This window comes from Lissotriton vulgaris, chromosome 6 (assembly GCF_964263255.1).
Source record: "Lissotriton vulgaris chromosome 6, aLisVul1.2, whole genome shotgun sequence".
Classification (NCBI taxonomy): Eukaryota; Metazoa; Chordata; class Amphibia; order Caudata; family Salamandridae; genus Lissotriton; species Lissotriton vulgaris.
Genome location: NC_141694.1, coordinates 435,430,251 through 435,453,287, shown reverse-complemented (window position 1 = coordinate 435,453,287; position 23,037 = coordinate 435,430,251). Strand labels below are relative to the sequence as shown.

General features: G+C 48.1%; 1 protein-coding gene across 1 annotated transcript in view; it reads right to left on the bottom strand.

Annotated features, from left to right (window-relative positions):
- ZNF451 (zinc finger protein 451) overlaps positions 1–23,037 on the bottom strand; it is an 837,322-nt gene that overhangs the window by 103,803 nt on the left and 710,482 nt on the right. Inside the window, exon 12 of the mRNA XM_086926452.1 lies at positions 15,744–15,930. Within this exon, the coding sequence (XP_086782578.1) occupies positions 15,744–15,930 (187 nt within the window). The remainder of the gene's footprint in view (positions 1–15,743; positions 15,931–23,037) is intronic.

Here is a 23,037-nt window from a genome sequence, read left to right as displayed (position 1 = left end):
TGGGATGTGGAAGTGCTCCAAAGCCGGCTCCGGGGTGATCCTCCGTTTAAGGAGAGAGAGCTTGCCTGTGTTGGCGTCGATGATCACCTCTCAACGCTCCTCCTCCGCCAGTGGTTGGTGGCGCGGGCTTGGAACCACCAACGATGCCTTTGGCGTCGAAGTCAACTTCAAGGGCACTCCGGCCCCAGGTTTCGCAGTGAAAGCCTTCGGCGCCGTCTTCGGCGGCAACGTGAAGAGAATCGGCGTCTGCGCCTTCGCCGGTTTCTGTAGAGGCTTGGGCGGCACAGTGTTTTTTGGCTCGACCGCCGCGGCCCCCTCCCGAATACGCTGAAGGGCCTCCGAGACCTTCTTGGTGAACGAGGCGGAGGGACTGACCGGCTCGAGAGAATCTTCCGACGCCGGGTTCGGGTCGGCAACCAAGGCCGCAGTCTTCGGAGCCGACGCAGCTCCCCCCTTTGCCTTGTCAAGTGGAAGCGGTGCAGCCAGAGACTTGGGGTCGTCCTGCCGCTTCTTTGGGGCCTTCTTATGGTCATCGACCTTCTTGGTGTCGACGCGACTCTTCAGAGCGTCGACCAACTTCGGCGCCGACGCAGCCGCGTCGGGCGTCTTCGCCTTCGACACCGTAGTCTTCGGATTGACCATTTTGGCGTGGCTCTTGAGCTCGACGGCCATCTTGGATTTCTTCGGCGCCGAGGCCTCCGAAGTCTTCGACCCAACCAGTGCGACTTGCGCTTTCGGTTTCGATACGGGTGGCGTCGACACCGATGGTTTCACTTTCGGTTTCTGCACCGGGAGTGGTGCCGCACCAATGTCCGTGGCCGGGCCGGAAGGCGGAGCCGTGGGACGGGTATCGAGGTCTTGGGTAAGGCCCGAAGGCGATCCCTCGACCTGGGCCTCATAATGGCGGATGGCCCCGGAGTCAGTTTGAGGAAGTTCCTCCTCCGAGCTATCCTCTACGGTGGCAATGGCCCCGTCGTCGTCCCCTACCTCCTCGACGACTTCCTCGAACTCCTCGTCTTCCGCGTCGTAGTTTTCCTCGACCTCCGACGCCGGGTTAGAGTCCGAGACATTCTGGACGGAGTCGTCGTCAACATCCTCCTCGAAGATGTTCGCTGGAGGGGGTGCCGAACTCTGGGCTTGCAGTCTTGCGGCCCGGCGTAGCTTGAGAGTCTTCTTCGACCGGAACTTGGAGCAGGCCATACACTTGGCCTCGTCGTGGTCCGGTGACAAGCACTTATTGCACACTGGGTGCACGTCAATGTGCGGGTACTTCGAGGCACACACTGGGCACCTCTTAAATGGACTTCGTTCCATGATGAAGTAGTCTGGAGCGTCGTGTAGGCCTGTCCGCGCCGAAAGCACGCGGAAGGGCAGCAATGGTTTGGAGCCGATGAACAAACAAACCCGAACGATAGACAATACCGACGCGAGTCCTAAAGACCTTTTGGTCTCAAGTAAAGAAAGTTACACAATTATCGATTCCGACAGAGGGAACCGAAACACATCCGAACCCAATGGCGGAAAAAAACAATCTGGGGATGGAGTCGATGCCCATGCGCACTGTTGTCCAGGGGAGGAGCCACCTATCTCGTGATACTTCGAAGACTCTTCCAGGACAACAATGTGCAATCATCCGGACCCAACACTAGGCGGCGATCTATGCACAGATATGAATTCAGCAGCCCACATGCCTCGAACAGCAGTGGACTGAAACCTTACTCAAGCAGCAACCAGCTCGTCAGGGTGAAGTCACAAGTCAACCTGAAATTAACGGGTGCTCAAGCCTCTTGTAGCTTGGCACAGAGCAGTCAGGCTTAACTTAGAGGCAATGTGTAAAGTATTTATGAAGCACTTCAGACAGTAATAAGGTGAAACAGAAGAAAAATCTCACATCAATGTAGAACAACTGAATAAATATTTTAAGGCCAAAACGACAAATTCAATGAACAGAACTGGAGACATGCAATTTTAAAGATTTAGATGGAAATAGCACCAAAAAATAAAGTGCCAACTGTGGTTAACTGGCGCACAGGACTAGGACAAAGTAACAAGTTCATGCCGACCGTGATGGAGCGCGAGCTAGCTACATTGAAAAAGTCTGGTCAGCTGAACAAGTGTAACATAAATCCTGGCTGCGGAGAGTTGAGCGATTGTGTGTCGAGGATGCATCACACAGCCGAGGTGATCCGAGGTCCTGGTGTTAAGATGTGTCGCGCAGCAAATGTTCCAGGAAGATGCAAGGCTACAATGCAAGATCCTGCGTCACAGTCAAATATGTCGTCGACGAGGGGCTTGTGATGCGAAGTCCAGTATGGAAGATGAGTTGCACACCGGCTGCTTCAGAAGTTGTGGGGCTTGCAATGTGGTGCTGGGTTCAAGATGTTGATCCAGTCCTTCTCACTCAGACAGGAGGACAACACAGCAACAGTCTTCCTTGCTGAAAAGCAGTCCTTTTTCTGATTCTTTGACAGGGGCAGAGGTGCACCAAAGAGCTGAGTACGACGGGCCATTATTTATAACTGGTGCCGACTTTGAAGTATGAGAAGTTTTTGGAGGTTTCCACGCTCCTGAGGTGTTGGGCATCTCCTTCCTCCCTGCCCAGCCCGTCATGGGACACAAACGACTAGTGATAAACCATCTGTGAGTGTGTTCAGGCAGAGCCTTTGTGATGTGCAAGTGTGGTAGGTGACAGCTCCATCCTCTCATTAAGTCAGAGCGGCTCATCCTGCCAAACACCTATGTTCCCCTCTGTCTCACTGCCTGGGAGTAATACACAAAGACCAATTGCCAGCTACACCTAGACATGCGAGCCAGGGACAGGCTGTAGGCACCAAATGGTTAGGACAAGAAAATGCCAAGTTTCTATAGTGGGAGTTTCAGAATAGAGACTTTAAATAAAACTTACCATTAAAGAGAGATTTGAAGTACAGTTCTTTAGACACTTGCTCCCAATTGAACGTTACCACTTATTAAATGTAACAAGGGAACCACAAAATAACCTATTGGAGAAGTAGGCCTTGCAGTAGTAAATAACAAATGTAACAATAAAATAACTTCCAAAACATATGTAACTTTAAAAAGTACATTTTCAATGCACTTCCCTTTCCCTATGGGCTATTAATGCCTACACTAGGGATGACATACGCATAAAAAAAGTTAGGTCTGGCAAATAGGTTTATTTTGCCAGGTTATATTTGCAGTTTAAAACTACACACATAGGCTGCAATTGCAGGCAGAGACATGTTTTTACAAAGCTACTTAAGTGGCACAATCAGTGCTTCAAGCCTACTAGTAGCATTTGATTCACAGGCCCTGGGTACATATGGGTATCACTTTACCAGGGACTTACAAGTAAATTAAATGTGCCAATTGGGCACAAGCTGATTCCCACATGTTTAGGGGAGGTAGAGAGAGCACAAGCACTGGCTAGCAGTGGTAAGGTGCACAGAGTCCAAAGGGCAACAAAAACGAGATCAGCAAAAATAGGAGGGGTGAAGGCAAAACGTTTGGGGAAAGACCCCCCTAAGGGTGACAGTTCTAAATCTTGCCCCAGCTTATCTACAACACATTTTACAATTGTCTACTCCTGCAGGCAGGATTAGAAAAGCGTTCTCAAATAAGTTGTTACTCTAACAGTTTTGTTGTTTTTATATGCCAGATACTCAGATTCATATTCTATTTAAATAATTCTGTTGGACTCACTTCCCATTGTAAATTTCGCACACTATCAGACCTAAGATTTCAATCTGAAGATTACAGGGCAGAATCCCTACAGCAGTGGTTCTAAACCTGTGGTTCTAAACCTACGGTCCAGGTACTTCTGGGGGTTTACGTTCCCTACGCAGAGGGTCCGCGACTGCTCTGAAAAATTAAATATGAATTTAGAAAAGCCTCAACCCTCCCATTGAAATGATTTTTAAAAAATGTGTGTGAATTAAATAAAATATTTAACCCGTTTGCTGCATGTGCGGCCAACGGCCGACGCGAGCACTACCTCTGTTGTGCTGTGCACGTCTGTTTGCCAAAAAGGCCGTTCCCGCGCACGGAAAATGCTGCACCACGGCGTATTCTATGCCGCGCTTAACAGGTTAATAATTTATGCTTTTGTTTGATGAATGTTTATGTATTTCTGTATACTATTTTGAGGTTCAAATCATCGAAATTGCATAAACCAGGACCCCGGCTTCCAGCGTGTCTCAATAGGGGTCCTCGGATTCCAATATTGACTCAGTGGGGGTACCCGGAGTCCTTTAACGATTAAGGAGTGGTCCACATAAGTCGAATGGTTAAGAACCACTGCCCTACCAAATTCTGGGTGCTGTACTGAAATACATGAAACTCCATATTGGGGTAAGTCAGCAATTAAAAGTTATTAAGAAGTAGGCAAGTCAGCAATTACAAGTTAATTGAGAAAAAGGAAGGGATTCGAACAGTACTGGAACATGAGATACTTCGTAAACCAGAACTTGCGGTGAGACGGAGATAAATAAAACAAGGGCAATGATCTATATGCATCTCTGAACACTTGTTCACACACAAAGTGTAGACAGAGGTTTACCATAGAGACGATCTCGGTCTGGAAGAATACTGATTTGGCTTATAGAGAGTCCAAGCAGGCCTATCCTTCATGTTGTTAAACACAATGGGGGAAACGACAGACCGACACACACACTCTTTTATAGATATTTTAAGTGATTGCACTTGAATACCAGTACTCCTGGCCCATACATATCCCAAGCTCTCTGATGGGAATGAAACTCCCACAATTGAATGCAGAGCAAAGGGAGACAATGGATAGTCCATTAAAAAAAGAAAGAATTACGGATCACCATGGAACAAATGAAAAAAGGGTAGACTTCTGGAATACATCAATCAGTCAGTCAATCAATCAATCAGGGGTTTATAAAGTGCAGCTGCTCAACCAGAGGGTGTCAAGGCGTGGGGCCAGGGGTTGCCAGGGGGCGTGCAGCTCCTGGAAGTTCACAGAGCTGCGTCAAAGAGCCAGGTCTTGAGGTCTTTCAACAACTTGGGGAGTGATGGTGTCTGTCGCAGGTGGGGAGGGATAGAGTTCCATGCCTTGGCAGCGAGGAGGGAGAAGGAGCTCCTCCTGGATCTGGTTTTCTTGATACGCGGTACTATCGCAAGGGAAATCAGGGCTGACGAGGGATCTTTGGAGTGCATGGTGCGCGAAGCGGTGGTTCATGTAGGCAGGTCCGGTGTTGTGAAAAGCCTTGTGGGTGTGAAGTTTGAAAGTGATTCTCTTCTCAACTGGGAGCCAGTGTAGTGTCCGTTGGTGTTGACGGACATGGTAGTGGCGCAGTAGGTTGAGTACTAGTCTGGCGGCGGCGTTCAGGAGTTTGCTGGTGAGGTTTCTATTGATCCCGGCAAAGTGTGCGTTGCCGTAGTCCAGTGAGCAGTTGATGAGGGCGTGGGGGACGGTTTTCCTGTGTTCAAGGGGACTCCAGTTGAAGGTCTTTCGGAGTAGGCGGAGGGTGTGGTAGCAGGAAGAGGTGACACGTTGATCTGGTGGTACATTTTGAGTTCGAAGTCCGGGATGATACTGAGTTTGCGTGCGGTAGGCAGCTGTTCTTCATCTACCTGGTGACTGCTTCAATTCCATCTCTAAAGTTGTATTTGAAGATGTTGGGTTCGTTGGATAAGGAGAGGATTGGGCGTCGTCTGCGTATGATAAAGAGTCCTTGTTATCTGATGATGGATGCGAGCGGGCCATGTAGATGTTGAACATATGGAACACATTACCTGAGCCACTACGTAAGGAAGGAAACCTCCTACGCTTCAGAAAGGGGTTGAAAACGTTGCTATTTAGGAGAGCCCTGTGAGCCACTTAGGCTAGTGGATGCCTTCTGTATTGTCAAAGTTGTTGTTTTACCATCGATTCCCGAGCGCTTAGAGGCCTGTAGGTGATTGAGCGCGCTACAAATCAAAAATAACAATAACAATAACATGGTCGGGCTGATGGAGGATCCTCGGGGGACTCTGCAGGTGGTCGGTGTGGGTTCCGAGAAGAAAAGAAGGAGTCTGACCCGGTGCGTTCTACCGGAGAAGAATGAGCAGATCCAGTCGAGGGCCTTGTTCCGGATTCCCACATCGGGGAGTCTGCGGGCTAGGATACGATGAGAGACTGTGTTAAAGGCCGCGGAGAGGTCCAGGAGGATGAGGGCCATAGTCTCTCTCTTGAGGAGGGAGCCAATGTCGTCTGTTGCACCGAGAAGCGCAGTTTCAGGGCTGAGGTTCTTCCTGAAGCCTGATTGGGAGGAGTCGAGGACGTTGTTTTCTTCTAAGAAGCAGGCAAGTTGAGTGTTGAGGGCTTTTTCCATGACTTTCGCCGGGTACGGTAGTAAGGAGATTGGTCTGAAGTGCTTGAGGTTGGTGGGGCCCACCGAGGGTTTTTTCAGGAGAGGGTTGATCTTGGTGTGTTTCCAGTAGTTTGGGAAAGAGGCGATCTCGAAGCAGGGGTTAATGATCCTTCGAAGTTCGGGGGCAATGATGTCTGCAGCTCTGTGGTAGATGTGATGGGGGCAGCGGTCTGTGGGGGCCCCGGAGTGGGTGGTCTTCATAGTCTTTATGCTGTCTTCCATGCGGAGTGCAGTCCAGCTGTCCAGTGTCTGCTGCGTGGTGTGGGAGAGGGTTCCTCGTGGAGGTTGTCGTCATCAAAGTTGTCAGATATGGACTTGATTTTGTGGTGGAAGAAGGTGCTGAGTCTGTCACAGAGGTCCTGGGAGGGGATCTTTGATGATGCCGAAGAGTTCCTTGCTGTTGTGTGTGTGGAGATTCTGTCCTGGAGTGCTTTCTTCCTTGGGTATCTGATGAGTTTGTGGTGGGCGTTGGTGGCTGCTTTGAAGTTGTCGAGGTCTGCTGGTGCATCTAGATTCCCTGAGTTCGGTGGAGAACCAGCTGGCTTTCTTGGCGTGAGGGTTGGAGGCTTTCCTGAGGGAGGCAATGGTGTTGGCGCAGTCGGATATACAGTAGTGTAGGGTGCGGGCGGCGGTGGTAGGGTAATCATCTATGGGGGTGGGAGTGGAGCTGCTGAGTGCGGCGGCGAGCTGGTCATCGGACATCTTGTTCAAATTCCTGCATTGGAGCTGGCGTGGACGTATGTGGGAGATGTTGGTTTTGAAGGTGAAGTGGACGCAACGTTGGTCCGTCCAAGGGAGTTTGGAGGTGTGGCTGAAGGTGCTGGAGTTTCCTGCTGTGAAGATGGGGTCGAGGGTGTGTCCTGCTGAGTGCATTGGGTCTGGTACGATCAGTTTGAGTCCGATGTTGTGGAGGTTGTCCAAGAGGAAGGTGGAGTTGGGGTCTTGGCGGTTGTCGAGGAGGAAGTTGAGGTTTCCCAGCAAGGTGTAGTCGTTGGAGGTAATGGCATGCGAGGTATGATGTCTGTGGTATGGTATGGAGAAGTGTGGCTCAATGATTAGAGCGGCAGACCCTGATGCAGAGGTCTAGCGGGGGACCAGGGTTCAATTCCCCGCCTCGGCGGGTCTTGGGCTCAAAAATTCCACGGACCTGATAATTCTCACCTCGGTGCCTATTCCAATCATGGAGTCCCACTCTGAGACTCTGGGCAATAGCTTGCTTAATCTCCACAACGGCCCCCACAACACTAAGGATGCCTGGCCTCCACCTTGGGGGTGCCCAGGAGTGGACGCTTCACAGGGAAAGCCAGGATGGGTTACACAGCGGTATTCGTACAAGCGCCTGGAGACCCTTGCGGGTGAGTAGTGCGCTATACAAGTATCAATTTACATTTACATGTCTATGATGGAGTCAGAGGAAGGTGCGCTGGGTCCGGGGGTCTGTAGATGAGGGTGCCTCGGAGGGTGGGGGACGGGATGGTCAGTAGCTTGACGTGGAGGTGTTCCATCAGGTCTGTGGGTCCGTCAGTGTAGGTGCTCAATCGAAGGTTGAGCTTGTGGGGGATGGTGATGCCTCCACCGTGGCGGTTGGGGCGGTCCTTCCGGGAAATTTTGGATTCTTCGGGGATGGGATTGAGATGTCTGGGCCCAAGGCAGCGTTCGTCCTGGTTTCGGTGAGGAAGGAGACGTCAGAGGAGGCGCTGTCGAGGTCTCTGATTTCCGCGGCTAGTCTGTGGAGGGAGCGGACGTTTAGGAAGATGCAATGCAGGGTGCAATAGAGATGTTGCAGGAGGTGGGTCCTGGGTCTTGGTGAAGGAGTGTCGGCAGGTGAAGGGGCAATGGGTGTCGAGAGTTCGCAGTTTTTTCTTGTCAACTTTCAGTGTGTAGAGACCCGAGGAGCTGTATTTCTGGTAGGTCGGAGGACCAGGGTTCCTGGTGCTGATCGGTCAGGTACGGGCACAGATGGGCTTGCCTTCGGCGTGGCTGCCATTAAATGGGGGTCGGGGGAGGGTGGGATAGTTGGGAGGGGGGTGCAGGAGCAGGAAACACGCAGGAGTGGGAAGGTCCGCGGGGACAGCAGCAGCGGGAGCAAAAACGGCACAAAAGAAAGCGGGGAAAATAAAAAAGAAAGAAAGAAAAATAAAGGAAAAGGAGGGAAAACTGAATTTGGTATACAAGTGTGAGGAAAACAGAAAAAGGGAAACCAGGGACCGAGAGGAGGCAGTCAGGCACGCAAGAAGCAGAGAGGCCGGCTAGAAGCGAGGCAGTCCAAGAGAGAGGCACAGGGCCTCGAACCGAGGTCCGCGGCCCTGGCTAAGCAGGGCACTTATGGTGGAGCTGTGGGAGCAGAATCCTGACCAGAAGGTCAAAGGTCTTGCTCAGTCCAGTGCAGTGCACGCCACTAAGTAGGGGTCGGGCGGGAGGTCTAGGAAGCGGCACAGGAAACTAGTGGGAGCGGCCACGGGAACAGCAGCTGTAGGAGCAAAAACGGCACGAAAGAAAGCAGGTAACGTTAAAAATAAAGAAAAATTAAAGGACAAAGAGGGAAAACTGAATAAGGGATACAAAACTGAGGAAAACATTAAAATGGAAACCATACATGAGCTCCAACGATAGTTCTATCAGACATACCACAGAATACTGAAACAAACATTTAACAGATAAAACTGGCTCCTTCATTCCATAAGAACAGCTATAATTGTAGAGGTTTCTAAGCCATATAAGGATCTGCAGACTTCAGGTCTTACCATCCTTTCTTAATGAAACATGTTGACACTGAGATCCATAGTGGAAGTTTAGAGTGAAGATTATTTACTGTAATTTCAGACCTAACACACTCTGACCAGTTGGGGGTTCCTCCCATGATGCAATGCTACATGTAATTTGTGTATCTTTGTATTTGTGAAATCCTTTCTAGAAATATCTGTAGAAACGTAATGTGTAGTTGCCTCTCTAAACACAGAGAAGGCATTTGATCCAGCAGAACGTAACTCTGTGTTCCATGTGCTGGAAAAGTCTATTTTTTATAACAGTACTGTAGTGGCTATGCCTGCCATACTTAAAACTAAAATTTCTAGCACGCATCAGAACAGGCAAGATAGTATCAGACAGGTGGCCCTAAATTGAGAGATGACCTAGAAAGCTGGAGAGAAGTCTGTGTGTGCGCGCACATATATCCACACACAGGTTGGTACAGATACTTAAGACTGAGGGAACACCAATTTAAATACCAGGAAATCCTTCTACTCCTTTGAGCTACTGAACATCTATTTTAGCCCAACAAACCCCTAAACAGGTGACTAATCATCGATATTATAAATGTAGACCTCACTGCAAATTGGCTTAATGTTATGTTTTCCCTCTTCTGACTTCAAAACAATGAAAATAAACTTCAACAGTGTAAGCGTTCCACCATACGAATAGGTCTTGCTTTCTTCCTGTGAATCAACAACCTCTTAGCACATTTCCATGGCATAATACTAATGTGGATGATGGTTGAACAGCTGTTGAGAAGGAAGGCAAACAAAAACTAGGAGCATCATAGCGAACATGAACAGGATTTTCGCTTATCCTTACCTGAATGGGGATCTGATTTCAGTCCGAATGAATAGTGAAGGTTGACGGACAACCTTAGGAACCGGGCAGAACCAGATAAAACACTTTTACTTGGGACCAACAAGGCTACAGCTGGTACTAAGTTAGATTTAGATGTAACCTTTACCTGTTTGAGTCCAATTTCTGTGTGTACAGGATTACAAATGTGGCCTCCTGAAGGGTTCTGATAGTTGAAATGTTTTGACAATAGGCATTAAGTGCAGTGGGGAAGTGGAATGTTTAACTACCACAGTATGAAAGTGCAGCCTGGAGGCAGTTGGAGAGATTGCTTTGTGTTTTTTTATCTTGAATTTTGAGCCACTGCATTGTTGATCTCTTGTAGTAAAGAGGAAAATAACACTGTGCAGTTAGCCAAGACAGTACCAGGATTGGATAGATAGGGCTAATATCAAGTGGATAATCGTATGGATTCATGGCAGAACCCATATACGCCACTGCTTTTGAAGGCTAAATAATGAACATGCTTGTTTAGAGTACATCTTAGGAACACATGGCCTTGGTAGACTTTGAAAATGCCTTTAATCGAGTGCACTGGCTTTTTATTTTTCAGATGTTGAAAGGTATGAATGTTGGTTCTCTTTTCAGGGGTCTAGGTCACTCTCTCCCCGCACCTTCGCTGTGCCGTCTCCTGCCTCCAGAACCCGATCTCCTCCTTGGGAGGTTAGAGGCTGCTGCCCACTCCTGCACATGCTGCCAGCTCCAACTGGGACCAGACTACCTGCAACCACCGTACCCTTTCTCAGACATTTTTTTTCTTAATTTTCTCTGTTGTGCCACTGTTCTTGTGCCCATCTGTGCCTTGCTCTAATTCCACCACTGTTTTCATTTTCTTGTGCCTGCCTGTTCCCCCCCCCCCCGAATTACCCCGCTCGCTCCTACCAGCCTCTCCTGCCTCTCACCTCCCCTACTTAATGGCGGCTGCTGTGCAGTCGCGCCAAAGGCAAGCCCGTCTGCGCCCGTCCGCGGCCAGCGCCAGGAACCCTGGACCTCCCACTACCCATCACTACGACACCACCACCCTCCACGCACTCAACCCTGGAAGACTTAGAGAATGCCAACAGGCCTCGCCAAACACGACCCACGGGCAGTTCTCCTGCCTCCACTGCCGCCAGACCCTCACTGCCACCCCAGCCTCCAACACCGCCGACGCCAGCACCGGCAACACCCGAAAATGCATCCTTCTCAACGTACGCTCCGTACACAAACACGCCATGGAAATCTGGAACCTACTCGACTATCTCGCCTGACATCACCTTCTTCACAGAGACCTGGACCAACCCATCCTCCACCGCTGTCAGCACCGCAATCCCAGACAGATACAAGATCCAGAGGAAAGACCGCTCCAACCACCCAGGAGGGGATCTTGCCATCGCCCACAAGAGCACCCTCTGCCTTACTACCTCCAGCGAAACCTTCCCCTCCACCGAACACCTGCACTTCCAGATCCAGACCAACCCCCAAAGCCACACTCCGAGGAACACTCATCTACAGACCCCCCGGTCCCCAAACACGCTTCGCCACCACCATCACCGACTTCATCGCACCACACGCCTTCGCCTCAACAAACTACATACTCATTGGAGACCTGAACTTCCACCTCGACAACCCCAGCGACCCAAACTCCACTATACTTCGTGACAACCTTGCCAACATCGAACTTAAACACGTCAACACACCCACCCACAGAGCAGTACACACCCTCGACCCCATTTCCGCGGCAGGAAACAGCATCCAATTCAGCCACACAACCCAGCCACCATGAACTGACCACCAATGCGTACACTTCGCCATCAACAAACCCAAGGCACCCAAACCAGCCCAACGCCCACCAAGAAGGAACTGGAGCAGGATTACCAATGAGCAACTTAACTCCACCCTCACCCGAGACAACCACACATGGGCACCCAACGCAAATGACACAGCCAGAGAACTCCACACCTGGATCGCCAACTGCGCAGATGAGCTCGCCCGCAACGCCCCAGGAAAGCCACCTTGTTCACCACCGCTCTCCAAGAAGCAAGACGCACCTGCAGACACCGGGAGTAGTACTGGAAAAACACCAAGACAACCGAAAACCACACCACATACAAGAATGCCATGACGGATTACCACAAGCAGATCAAAGCCACAAAGAGGAACTTCATCCACAACAAAATCCTGGCCAACTCCACCAACTCCAAGGAACTTTTCAGTGTCATTCAAGAATTCACCAACCCACGCAGCAAAGCCGCAGACATCACCCCATCCCAAGACCTCTGCGACAAGCTTGGAACTTATTTCCACCTCAAGATCAAAAACCTCTACGACAACTTCATCAACCATCCACCAGGTGCCACAGACGGACCCCGCCCCGCAGAAACAGCAGCCAGCCCACCGTCTCCAACTGGACACCGATCACGGCGGAAGACACCGCCTCCACCATAAAAACCATTCACTCAGGGGCCCCCACCGACCCCTGCCCCCTCAAATCTACCACAGGAAACCATCACACCCGAACTATAACACACCATCAACATCACGTTCATAACAAAGCAAAGCAAAGATATGGAACGAGCTACCAGCCGATATAAGATGCGCCCCCTGCTTGAACACCTACAGGAAGACTCTCAAGACCTGGCTCTTCAGATAAACAGATCTGCGCCCCCCCCCACCTCTCCCCCCCACTCTGAGCGCCTTGAGATCCTCACGGGTGAGTAGCGCACTTACAATTCCCTGACTGATTGATTGAGGCCGATATGTCCGGATCCTATATAGACCCATAGGTGCAGGTTTCGGTGAATAGCATCCTTTCTATCCTCTTTGAAGTTAGATGGGGCACGAGGCTGGACTCTTGCCCCTGCTTTTTACACTGATGATTGAACCACTTGCAGAGTGGATCCGTAGGGATGCACTATTAAGCCAATTTAGTTGGAGCATGCAGTGGAAAGAACTTCATTATATGCTAAAGAGATCTTAATAGATGGTTAGAACCTGGCAGTCTCTATGCCCAGACAGATGCATATACTGCACATATATGGTGAGATAGCTAGCTTGGTAGCAAATTGGAAAAGTTCAATGTAAATGCCGGTGTCGGACAACCATGGGGATCGTCTGGGACTGGTTAATTTACAGAGGGTGGGTGACCACTTCAAATACTTGGATACACATAACTAAAACTGGAATGGTGACCTGGGATTTAAATATGGTCATATTATTTCAACAAATTAATTATGACATGGAGGCCCAGAACTCTCTTCCCAGTAATTTAGCCAGAAGAGATGCCTTGTTCAAGATGATCTCCCTTCCTTGTCTCCTCCATGCCTGCAAATTTACACATATCATAAACCACCAGGTTCTTTCCGACCCTACAAGCAGCAATCACTAACTTATTAAGGGCTGACACACAACCTTGTACTGACTTTAAGATATGTGTGCTGTACCCATATGAAGGGACTGCGACTAGCAGACATCAAACTATATTAATGATCTATTCAACTTGGCTTTTTGCAGATCGTGATGATGCTAGTGTTTGCTTAGCAATAGAATGTGTACAACGGTATGGCACAGGGAGATTTCCAGAAATTTACCCTGCTACAAGAACCACAATACTTTGTTGGCAGGACAGGATGGGACAGTACTTTGACTGATGAGATTCCAGAGGGGCTTTTGCTCTTGGGACCTTTTTGGTGTCTCGAGGCTGGGAAATGTGTGGGAGGGGGACTGTGTTAGATCCATTGCACAATTGACAGAGGCATTTTACTACGCTGCTCACAGTTCTACAGATACCTACAATTGTGACACACTTCAAGGAAAGGTGAATGCAGGATGTGAGCCCTCTCTCGGATTCTGATTGAAATGAGGCAAGGATGGGTCCATGGAATATCTATGCGACTTCGACTTATCCATCTGAAATATTTCCACAGAATTTCCTATTGTCCCACCAACTAAGTGCAATGAAAAGTAAGATAATACCTAACTATCTGAGATGTGGGGTGGAATGGAGTACCTTGATCCACAGATCTTGGAGTGCAGCGTTATACAACGTTATTTGTACAAATTCCACAGCACACTTACTTGTGTTATTGGCAAAAGGGTGACACCCAACTCTATGATGAGCTTCTGGGAATGATGGATGAGCAGGCGGTCTAAGGGGCACAAGGCTTTGGGGGCTGTGGGAATACTGATTGCCAAGAGGAACACTGCGCATCACTGGCGCTTGGAGTAAGCCCTCTCCAAGGAGGAATGGAGCCGTGAACGGATTACTGTGCTGAAGCCAAGGAATATTTCTACAAACTTACTGGGGCTGCCCTCAGAAGTATTATATTGTTAAGGTGGCAGGGTTACTTGAGGCATACCAGTCTGCTCCTGACTTTCCCCATTATAAGATAAAGCTTGAAGAACTGTCTGGGGCAGTCAAACATTACCTGGGACAGATGGTAATGCTGAAACACCTCATAATTGCTGATGTAGTTCTATTATTCATTTTAGTTGTCACTCACTGGCTTTATTTGGACACCTGGGGTTATCTTCCATGATTTGGGGCAGGTCTTCCCTGTGTGGATAGATCAGATGTTTTTTCGCAGATCTCCACTGCTGTCTTTGGTGGTTGTGTCAGAGATTCCATACATACCCTCTATTGGATATCAGTGTTCTTAATAGTCAGTTTAATTTAATGAAGCATAAACCAGGGATAAAGCACAAATTTAATAAGCTAAATTACTGCCCCCAAAAGACTGGTATATGGTTTATTAAGGTGCTATTATATTTCTGTTGCAGCTTGTGAATTATCATCCAGCGCTCTTGAACTTCCCGGGTGAGTACCTCATACAGTCAGGGTTATCCTTTGTATTCTCGGATTTGTAGTTCTATTTTTACAATGGGATAAACTCATGCACATTCGCAGGATACAAAAGGAAAAAACTTGAACTGGATGAGCTACTCACACGTAGACACAGGATACTTGAGAGCTATGTGAATATGACCTTCTGAAGCAATGCAGCTGTTTTAAAACGGTTTCTAATCCATTATATTACAGAGAAGGGAATCTTTTTCGAAATCTATCTCACTGCATATCCATAACTACTTAGATCTACTGTTGGTGAAATGTCACTCAATGTGTCACTGACAGCACTGAAATGTCACACACTGGAAACATGGAAATGTCACACATAAGCAATCTGTAAATTTGGTAGCTATGCAATAACTGCCAATTGCTCAGGGGGCATTTCAACCTATCGTACTTTTGGCCATCTGCCATCTCCATTTGGTCACAGCTATATGCACACCAGGCTTGACCCTGCTCCAACAGAAACAGTCCAGCCCGAACTGCAAAGCCAGGTCCTCCCTGAGCCAGAAAACAAACAACCTAAGATCTGTTTCGCAAGGATTGGGGCAATTCAGACAGGTGTAGCTTGGTTCCACTGGTATAGTGAAAACATGCACGTGGAGTTTGGGTAATGCCATTTAAAACAAACAAAAAAACCAACAAAAAGTAACTCAATGTCTTTCAATTAAAACTGGGCCCACCAAACAGAAACAAAAAGGGCTGAAATGTGACAACACATATTTCTAATAAAACGACACTTTGAGAGACATTGTACGCCCATTTTCACTAAATTGCGTTGGAAAAAAAACGTTTTACGACAAATTTGATTTAAATCAACAGTTTATATTTTGTAAATATCAGACTTTAATCAGAAATGAGAAAGCCCCGATTCTATTTACTCGAGTCTGGAATAGGCTGCATTCAGCGGTTGCCTTGCCACCGTTCTCTACCTTTAACTGTATCGGCTATGCTGTTTAGCAATGCGCACATCAGTTCCCCGTCGATGTGGTGAGGGTTCAACACACGTGCAGGCCGCAGGGTCTTATTGAACTGACTCTCTAACTCCAGAAATCCTTTGTCCCCGGAGAGGATCGTGAAAGGGATTTGCTTGGGCAGCTGTTCATCCATTCGACCAGCCTATAGTAAAAACCAAACGAAAGCGTGTTAATACCAGTGAGAGGTCTGTGCCAGTGGGTTGGACATACTGCAGTTTAATAGAGTATGCACAAAAAAGACACTTTAGAAGATTATTTCATTTAATTCAAATTAAACCTTTGTTGAATCCTGTCTGCAGCACAATATTTTCAAGTGTCTCTCAAAAGTCTAAAAATAAGTTGGCTTACCTGTAACCATGTAGGAAGGATATTATTCGGTCTTCAGACTGTGAAGCAGGAATCACTAGCGAAAAGTTAAAGCATTTATTATAACTGCTGTGCGACAAATGACAATGGGGAAGCAACTGAGAGGAAAAGCAGATCGGACGGCATGCGTCAAGTGGAGGAGTGGGCCACAAAGCCAAGGTCTCGCTTTAAGGGCTAAAGCATGATGGAGGCTCAATCTGTTTAACACCTTGGCTGCTAGGCGTTTTCCCCCTCCTGTGCTGGGAATTACCATTTTGCTGTTTCCATGACGAGCTCAGCTCGTCATCAGCACACGACACCCGTGGGTGATGACGAGCTGAGCTCGTCATCAGCATCGAAAGGGTTAAGGAAACCGGAAGTGCTAGATATAGTTGGGCTGGAGAGGAAACCTAAAACTGCAACTCACGACGATCCTAAAAGAAAGGAAACACTACTGAGCAATGTGCCCTCCCTATGGTGAGGTGAGGAGATAGGATACAATGATACTTTTTTGAGACTTGGTTCGCACATTGTGGCGAGGGCGTTGTCACCATGGAGTTTTACTGCAAAAGGCCAAATGGAGATCAGGACCAAATCATTGGCTCTCCCTGGCTGGCTTGGAACCAGCGTGGAACAAATAAAATATAAAAGTGAAACTCTACAAGCAGAGTTAGGAGTGACTGGAGGCAACTAAGGGATGGAAAACCACATCAAGCCTGGGAGAATATAATCCAGCTTCTGGTCAAAGATGAAGATTGTGGTACTGCTAGGGACCGACCATACAGTCGTGGTGGCCTTCTTTCTTGCTGAGATTCAAATAGGTGAACTTCATGGTACCCCATGAGACTAGTGCTTCATAGCAACAGATAGCTCCAAAACAAATGACTCCATTAAGCTCAAGAACTGGTTTCTGGGACGTCCACATAAGAACTCTGCTGGAAGCCATTCCCTATTGTAAACAGTGGCAGTGGGGAAAACGAAAGTCAGGTTTTGATTGAATAACCAACACGGAATATTTGAGACAACAAACTATGTGAAAATGAGATGGTGGCGTCCTCTGCCTTGATTTCCTACTTCCCATGCAGTAGTCGCGGTGATGGCGAATAGCAGGAATAAATAAGAGTCCTGGGTGAAGGAAATTTTGAAGAGCAAAATAAAAAAAGAAAAAGATCCCCCTTAGCTTGAAAAAACAGACCTTACGAAACACTTCATGCAACAATTCTAGAAGTGATGTTCAAGGAAGACATAACCATAACTAAAATGGAAGATATACGAACATTTGGATGGGACTCCTTACTGACTAGATACAACCCTACCCTAGTGTTCTCATCTACATTTCTACTACTATATTGACCTCCATAAAAAAATGGTGTATTCACATACTCTTTTCTAGACACCATATCAGACCTTGCCATCAAGTACTGCCAAACATTTGGGCTCAAGAACCAAAAACGCCACTACCTAGTATCTGCATTTTGTCCCTCAATTGTTCTTTTTGCAACTACCTAGTATCATCACATGGGAATAGCCACCCTCAATCTCTTCCAAATCATCTCTGAGCTGACTCACACAGTTGGATACACAATTGCCAATATCTTCTGCAATCCAAAGCTAATGCACATCACAGAAATTGCTCATCTCATGGCGTGACCATATCCTCATGCTGAAGAACCAATAATATTTTAATAAGAACTCTAACCAATTTTATGTCTCACGTGGCAGCATACTGACAATGAAAAAAGCTCTTCATGGACAACAGGAGGACAACTTTACAAAAACCATAGCTGCACCAATAAACTCAATAGAGAAGGTGTGTAACTGGAAGAACATTATCTTCAACCAAGTTCTCACGAAGACAAAAGAACAAATATGTATCCCAAAATGATCATAATACAAATCAACCACCTGCCGGAAATTTCACATTCTTACAATACAACAGGATGAACAAATCATACATCAAAAAAGACCTAGATATTAACCCCTTCGCTACAAGACCTCCACCCCCCCCCCAACCCCCCCCCCCACTGTGTTAAGCCTTTTCTTGAGTATTTGGGGTAGTTCACGCTTAGGCCCCAGTAACATTTTGTCCACATAAGGTATCCATGCCAAATTTGCATCCTTTTCTTCCAGCATCCTGAGGATCATAAAGGTACCCAGGGTTTGTGGACTCCTTTGGAGGGGACCGGGAAAGTAGCCAAAATACAGCAACATTTTTTTTTGTGGTAAAAGTGGGGAATAAGTGCTTGTTGGACTTGGACCTCTGGGCAGGGTCATCCTTGAACTTTTTGCCTTCCTGTAATATTCTCTCTGACCTGTTTTTGTTGGTTTAATGACTCTGGGCACTTTACCACTGCGGACTAGTGCTAAAGTGCATATGCTCTCCCTGTGCAAAATGTATATGTGATTGATTTCCATGATTGGTTCATTGGATTTACTGTCAGTCCCCAGTAAAGTGAACCAGGAGTGCCAGGGCTTGTAAATGCCAATACTGCTAGTGGGCCTGCAGCGCTGGTTGCGCCACCCACAGAAGCAGCCCTTTAAAATGTGTCTAGGGTCTGCCATTGCAGAACCTGCGTGCAAGTCTGTCATGCTGGCTGGGCACGTGCACACTTGCCAGCCTCTAAACCTTCCCTTAACTTCATATTAGTCACCCCTATGGTAGGCCCTATGGCAGGGTGCATTGTAAGTGTAAGGTAGGACAAGCCCTGATGTGTGTGGCATGTCCTAATAGTGAATTACAGCCAATTTCGTTTTTCACTATTGTTAGGCTACCTGTTCTCTTAGGCCAAGATGGGCTGCTGGAATTATTACACTCTATAATCCCAGCAGGCTCAGGGAACATGGTAGAAAGTCAAGTTTAGTATGCCTGAACTCAGAATAACAAAATACATCTTTTAGTAAAGTTAATTTTAATATCCTGTGTTTGCAAATGCTACTTTTAGAAAGCTAGCATTTGCTTGCCTGACCATTTCAGCCCGCCTCTGCTCGGATGTGTATCTGACTGTCTGGGTTATGTGAGTGACAGGGCTGGTGGATGAGAGGTGGTGAATGCAAGTGGTGCGAGGTGGGAGTGCCCCTGGACTCTGAATAGGGCTGTGCTCTACCACCACAATGCTGGCTTCGCCCCCTGGGGAGCGGCTGATGACTCAGCCCGACACCTGGCCCAGGAAGGGAGAAGCACTGTTAACAAGGTACTCCTGGCTGCCCCTGTCCACACAATGCTGGCTCCACCTCCTGTGGAGCATCTGATGTGCCTGTCCCTTACACTGAAAGAAGAGACCAGAGTACACCCAACAAAGTGCTCAGAGGCTGAAAGAAGTTATGCTGAGGTCCCCCTGGCCTGCAAGAACAAAGAAAATGATGTATAAAAGTAGTAGCCCTTCTCCTTGTAAATCAGAATCCTGTTTCCCACAAAGAACCTCTGCCAAACTAGAAGGGGAAGACGCTGGAAGGACTGGCCTGCTGCTTGCTTTGCTGAGGAAGGAGAGGAAAAGACTTGCTGAAAAGACTTTGCTGATTTGTGCTAGAAACTTTCTCCAAGGGCTTGACTGAGCTTGCCCCCTGACCTGAGCCACAGGATCATCTGGCTCAACCTGCTCTCTGCTTGTCTGCCGGTAATTGTGAAGATTTCTGCTCCCGCCGGAGCAGTGACCCTGGTGCCCCCAGCCCCTCCTCGAGGCAGTGACCAACTGTGTTTCCCCATTCCCGCCGAGGGAGAGCGCCGAGCCGCTCCCGCCCCTGCTGAGGGAAATCGCTGTGTCACCTCACAATTTGGAGGCTCGCTGCTGTGACCTTGGTGCCCCCCAGCCCCTCCTCGAGGCCGTAATCAACTGAGTTTCCCCATCCCCGCCGAGGGAGAGCCCCGCTCCGCCGAGCCGCTCCACCCGCTGAGGGAAATCGCTGAATCACCTCGCTATCGGAGGCTCGCTGGTGTGCCCCCCACGCTCCCGCCTGAAGCCTCCGCCGGACCCCAAAGACCCAGAGGACAGACCCACCGAAGCCCGGACGCCTTGGACGCCAGCCTCGCTCTGACCGGGAGCGGCTGTGTGCCTCGCATCTGCCTTCTTGGGAAATAGCACCGAGAACCGAGTCGCACTGCCCAGGCACGACTCGGCCTGAGAAAAGAACTGACATCCTAAGGTAAGTGGTAGCACCAACGGGCTCAGGCCCGCAACGCTCTTATTTCCCCGTGATCGAGTTAGAATCACCTGTGCACCTCGTACCCCCAAAGAGAACTGTACCTTGCACCTTCCCTGCGCTTGACAAGTACGCCCCGTATTGCCGGAGTGCACCAAGGACTGGGAGCTGTGCACGCTGTGGAGTTCGCCAGTGCGCTGTGAAATCCTCCTCTCCCCGCCGTACGTGTCGCACCAGCTGGGTACGGCTCGCACCCTTGTTTTCAGCAGCTAGGAGCGGTACACGTCGTACCCGTGCTCACGCTAGATGCGTGAGACGCGGTAGGGTGTCGCCCGTTCTCACCGGGAGAAGCGCACAGTAGCGCTACGAAGCGGCTAGCAAGCTCCCATAAGGTACTAGGGAACTAAGAACAGTTTTAGGAGTCAAAGAGACTAAGAAGAACATTTTTGAACGGTAACTGAGAAGAAACGCGTGTCTATTTACAACCTTGTGGCTAAACTAAAATGTTATTATTGGTCTTGTGATAAGTCTTACCTGAATATATATTTTTACATAAAGAAGACGTATTTTTATATATCTACAGCCTGGTGTCCATTTGTGGGGGGATTGGTACATTTACTGTGTGTGTTGTTACAAATGCTTAACTCAGCAACGCCTGGAGAATAGCCTTGGCAGCTCACGCCACGCACCTAGAGGGTGAGCAAGGGTAATTCTAAGGGGTCACCCTTCGCCCTGACTTAGAGGAGAGGGTCCCTGCTTGTCACAAGTGAATACTTGCGCCAACCAGAGACCACCAATTCTAATAGTGCTGCAGAATAAAGAGGTTTTTTTCCCCTGGCAAATGGTATCCACAAACTGAGGTGCTGATATCAACATCCAGCTTTCAGGAACAGGTAGACTTTTGCCAGAAAAATAAACTTTCTACACAGTTTTGGCATTTTACTGGGGCATAGCCTATTGTTTGTTCTTTCAACCTCATTCCAATTAGTGGTAGAAATGGGTGTGAAACAAATAATGGATCACGGAAAGTTAGACATTTCTGAGAAGTCTGAATTCAGCAAGGAGTCATTTGTGTGAATCCTTCAAGTCTAACCCACAGAAACTAACAGTTGAAATACATAAATATTGAAATAGAGTTGAAAAAAACAGCCATTTGTGCTTAGGCTTTCACCTGTAACAAATTATAAATATGGCAGATTTTTAAAAGCAATATACCATTACGTCCGCGGGAAAGGTCTGGTCGCGGGGATATATAGGACTTGTAGGTTTCACCAAGAACCAAAGATAACCAGATCCAATAACTGAGCTGCACCTTGCAATGGCAATTAATTTGGCAAAATATAAAAAGTGAAAATTAGGTATCATAGAAACCTATGTATTTCCGAAATTAAAACAAAATATACAGTTTGGAAGCAGTGGTTATTTGAACATCTCCGAATTTGGCATGTGAATTAGAAGGCATTTTTAATAGGATTTCTTTTTTACACATTGTCTTAATTTGGAACGCAGAAATGTATAGAAAGTCAATTGGTAATAACACTTGTTCTACTGTTCCATGTTCTCCTAAGTCTCCCGATAAAAATAGTAACTCACTTGTGTGGGTAGGCCTAGTGCCCGCGACAGGAAATAGCCCAAAGCGCAAAGTGGACACAACACATTTTTACTGTAAAAACTGACCTTTTTTTTTTTTTTGCAATGTGCCTAGGTGTGGATTGGGACACTAGCTCAGCTAGCACCTAGCTAACCTGTACAATTTTTAAAACTAGACACCCAGGGGAATCCAGGATGGGGTGACTTGTGTGGCTCTCACCAGGTTCTCTGACCCGGATTCCTTTGCAAACCTGAAACATTGTTAAAAAAAAAAAAACATTCTCCTCACATTTCTATGATGGAAAGTTCTGGAATCTGCAGGAAGCCACGAACCTCTCCCCATCCAGCATCCTCCCAAGTCTCCCGTTAAAAATGGTGCCACACCTATATGGACACAACAGGAAATGGCCCAAAACATTCTGTGGACACTTCAAAATGATGTATCACAAAAAAGACTTTGTTTTGTAAAAGTCGCCTGTGTTTTTGGTCCCGGGCTCAGCGGGCATCTAGGGAAACATGCCAAACCCAGTCATTTCTGAAAACTAGACACCCGGGGAAGTCCAAGGAGGTGTGGCTTGCGTGGATCTCCCAAAGTATTCCTACCCAGAAACCTCTGCAAATCCCAAATTTAGCAGAGGGATCCACGCAGGTCACACCGCCCGCCAGGCAACTCACACCACCAGCCGAGCACAAACCAAGGCACACCGCCAGGCAAGCGCCAGTCTACACACACCCCCACCAAGCGCTAGCCCACACACACCACCAACCAAGTGCAAATCCACTCAAACAGCTAGTTAAATGCCAGTACACACACAGCCAGCCAATGCAGACCATCAGATGAACTCCAACTCTCCCACACACACACTTTTCCTGGTATCTAGTAGTTTTCTGCCAGACAAGCCTAACAATATCACTGTCTGCCCCCAAGTAGAGCAGAAACGGCTAAAATATGTGCCTAAAAAAGGGGGAGCGACCTTTGACTACGTAGTCACTCCCAACATGCCCATAAACAAATCCCTGGTGCCTAGTGGGCTTCCTGCCCCCACCGGGGAAGGAGGGGTTGGGTGGAAGAGTAGGTCTGTAATAACCACCATCTGCCCCAAAAAGGGGGTGAGGCCAAAATGATTGGCCATTTTTTTGAGGGGATGGGGGCATAGACATGCCCATTCTGGGCAGC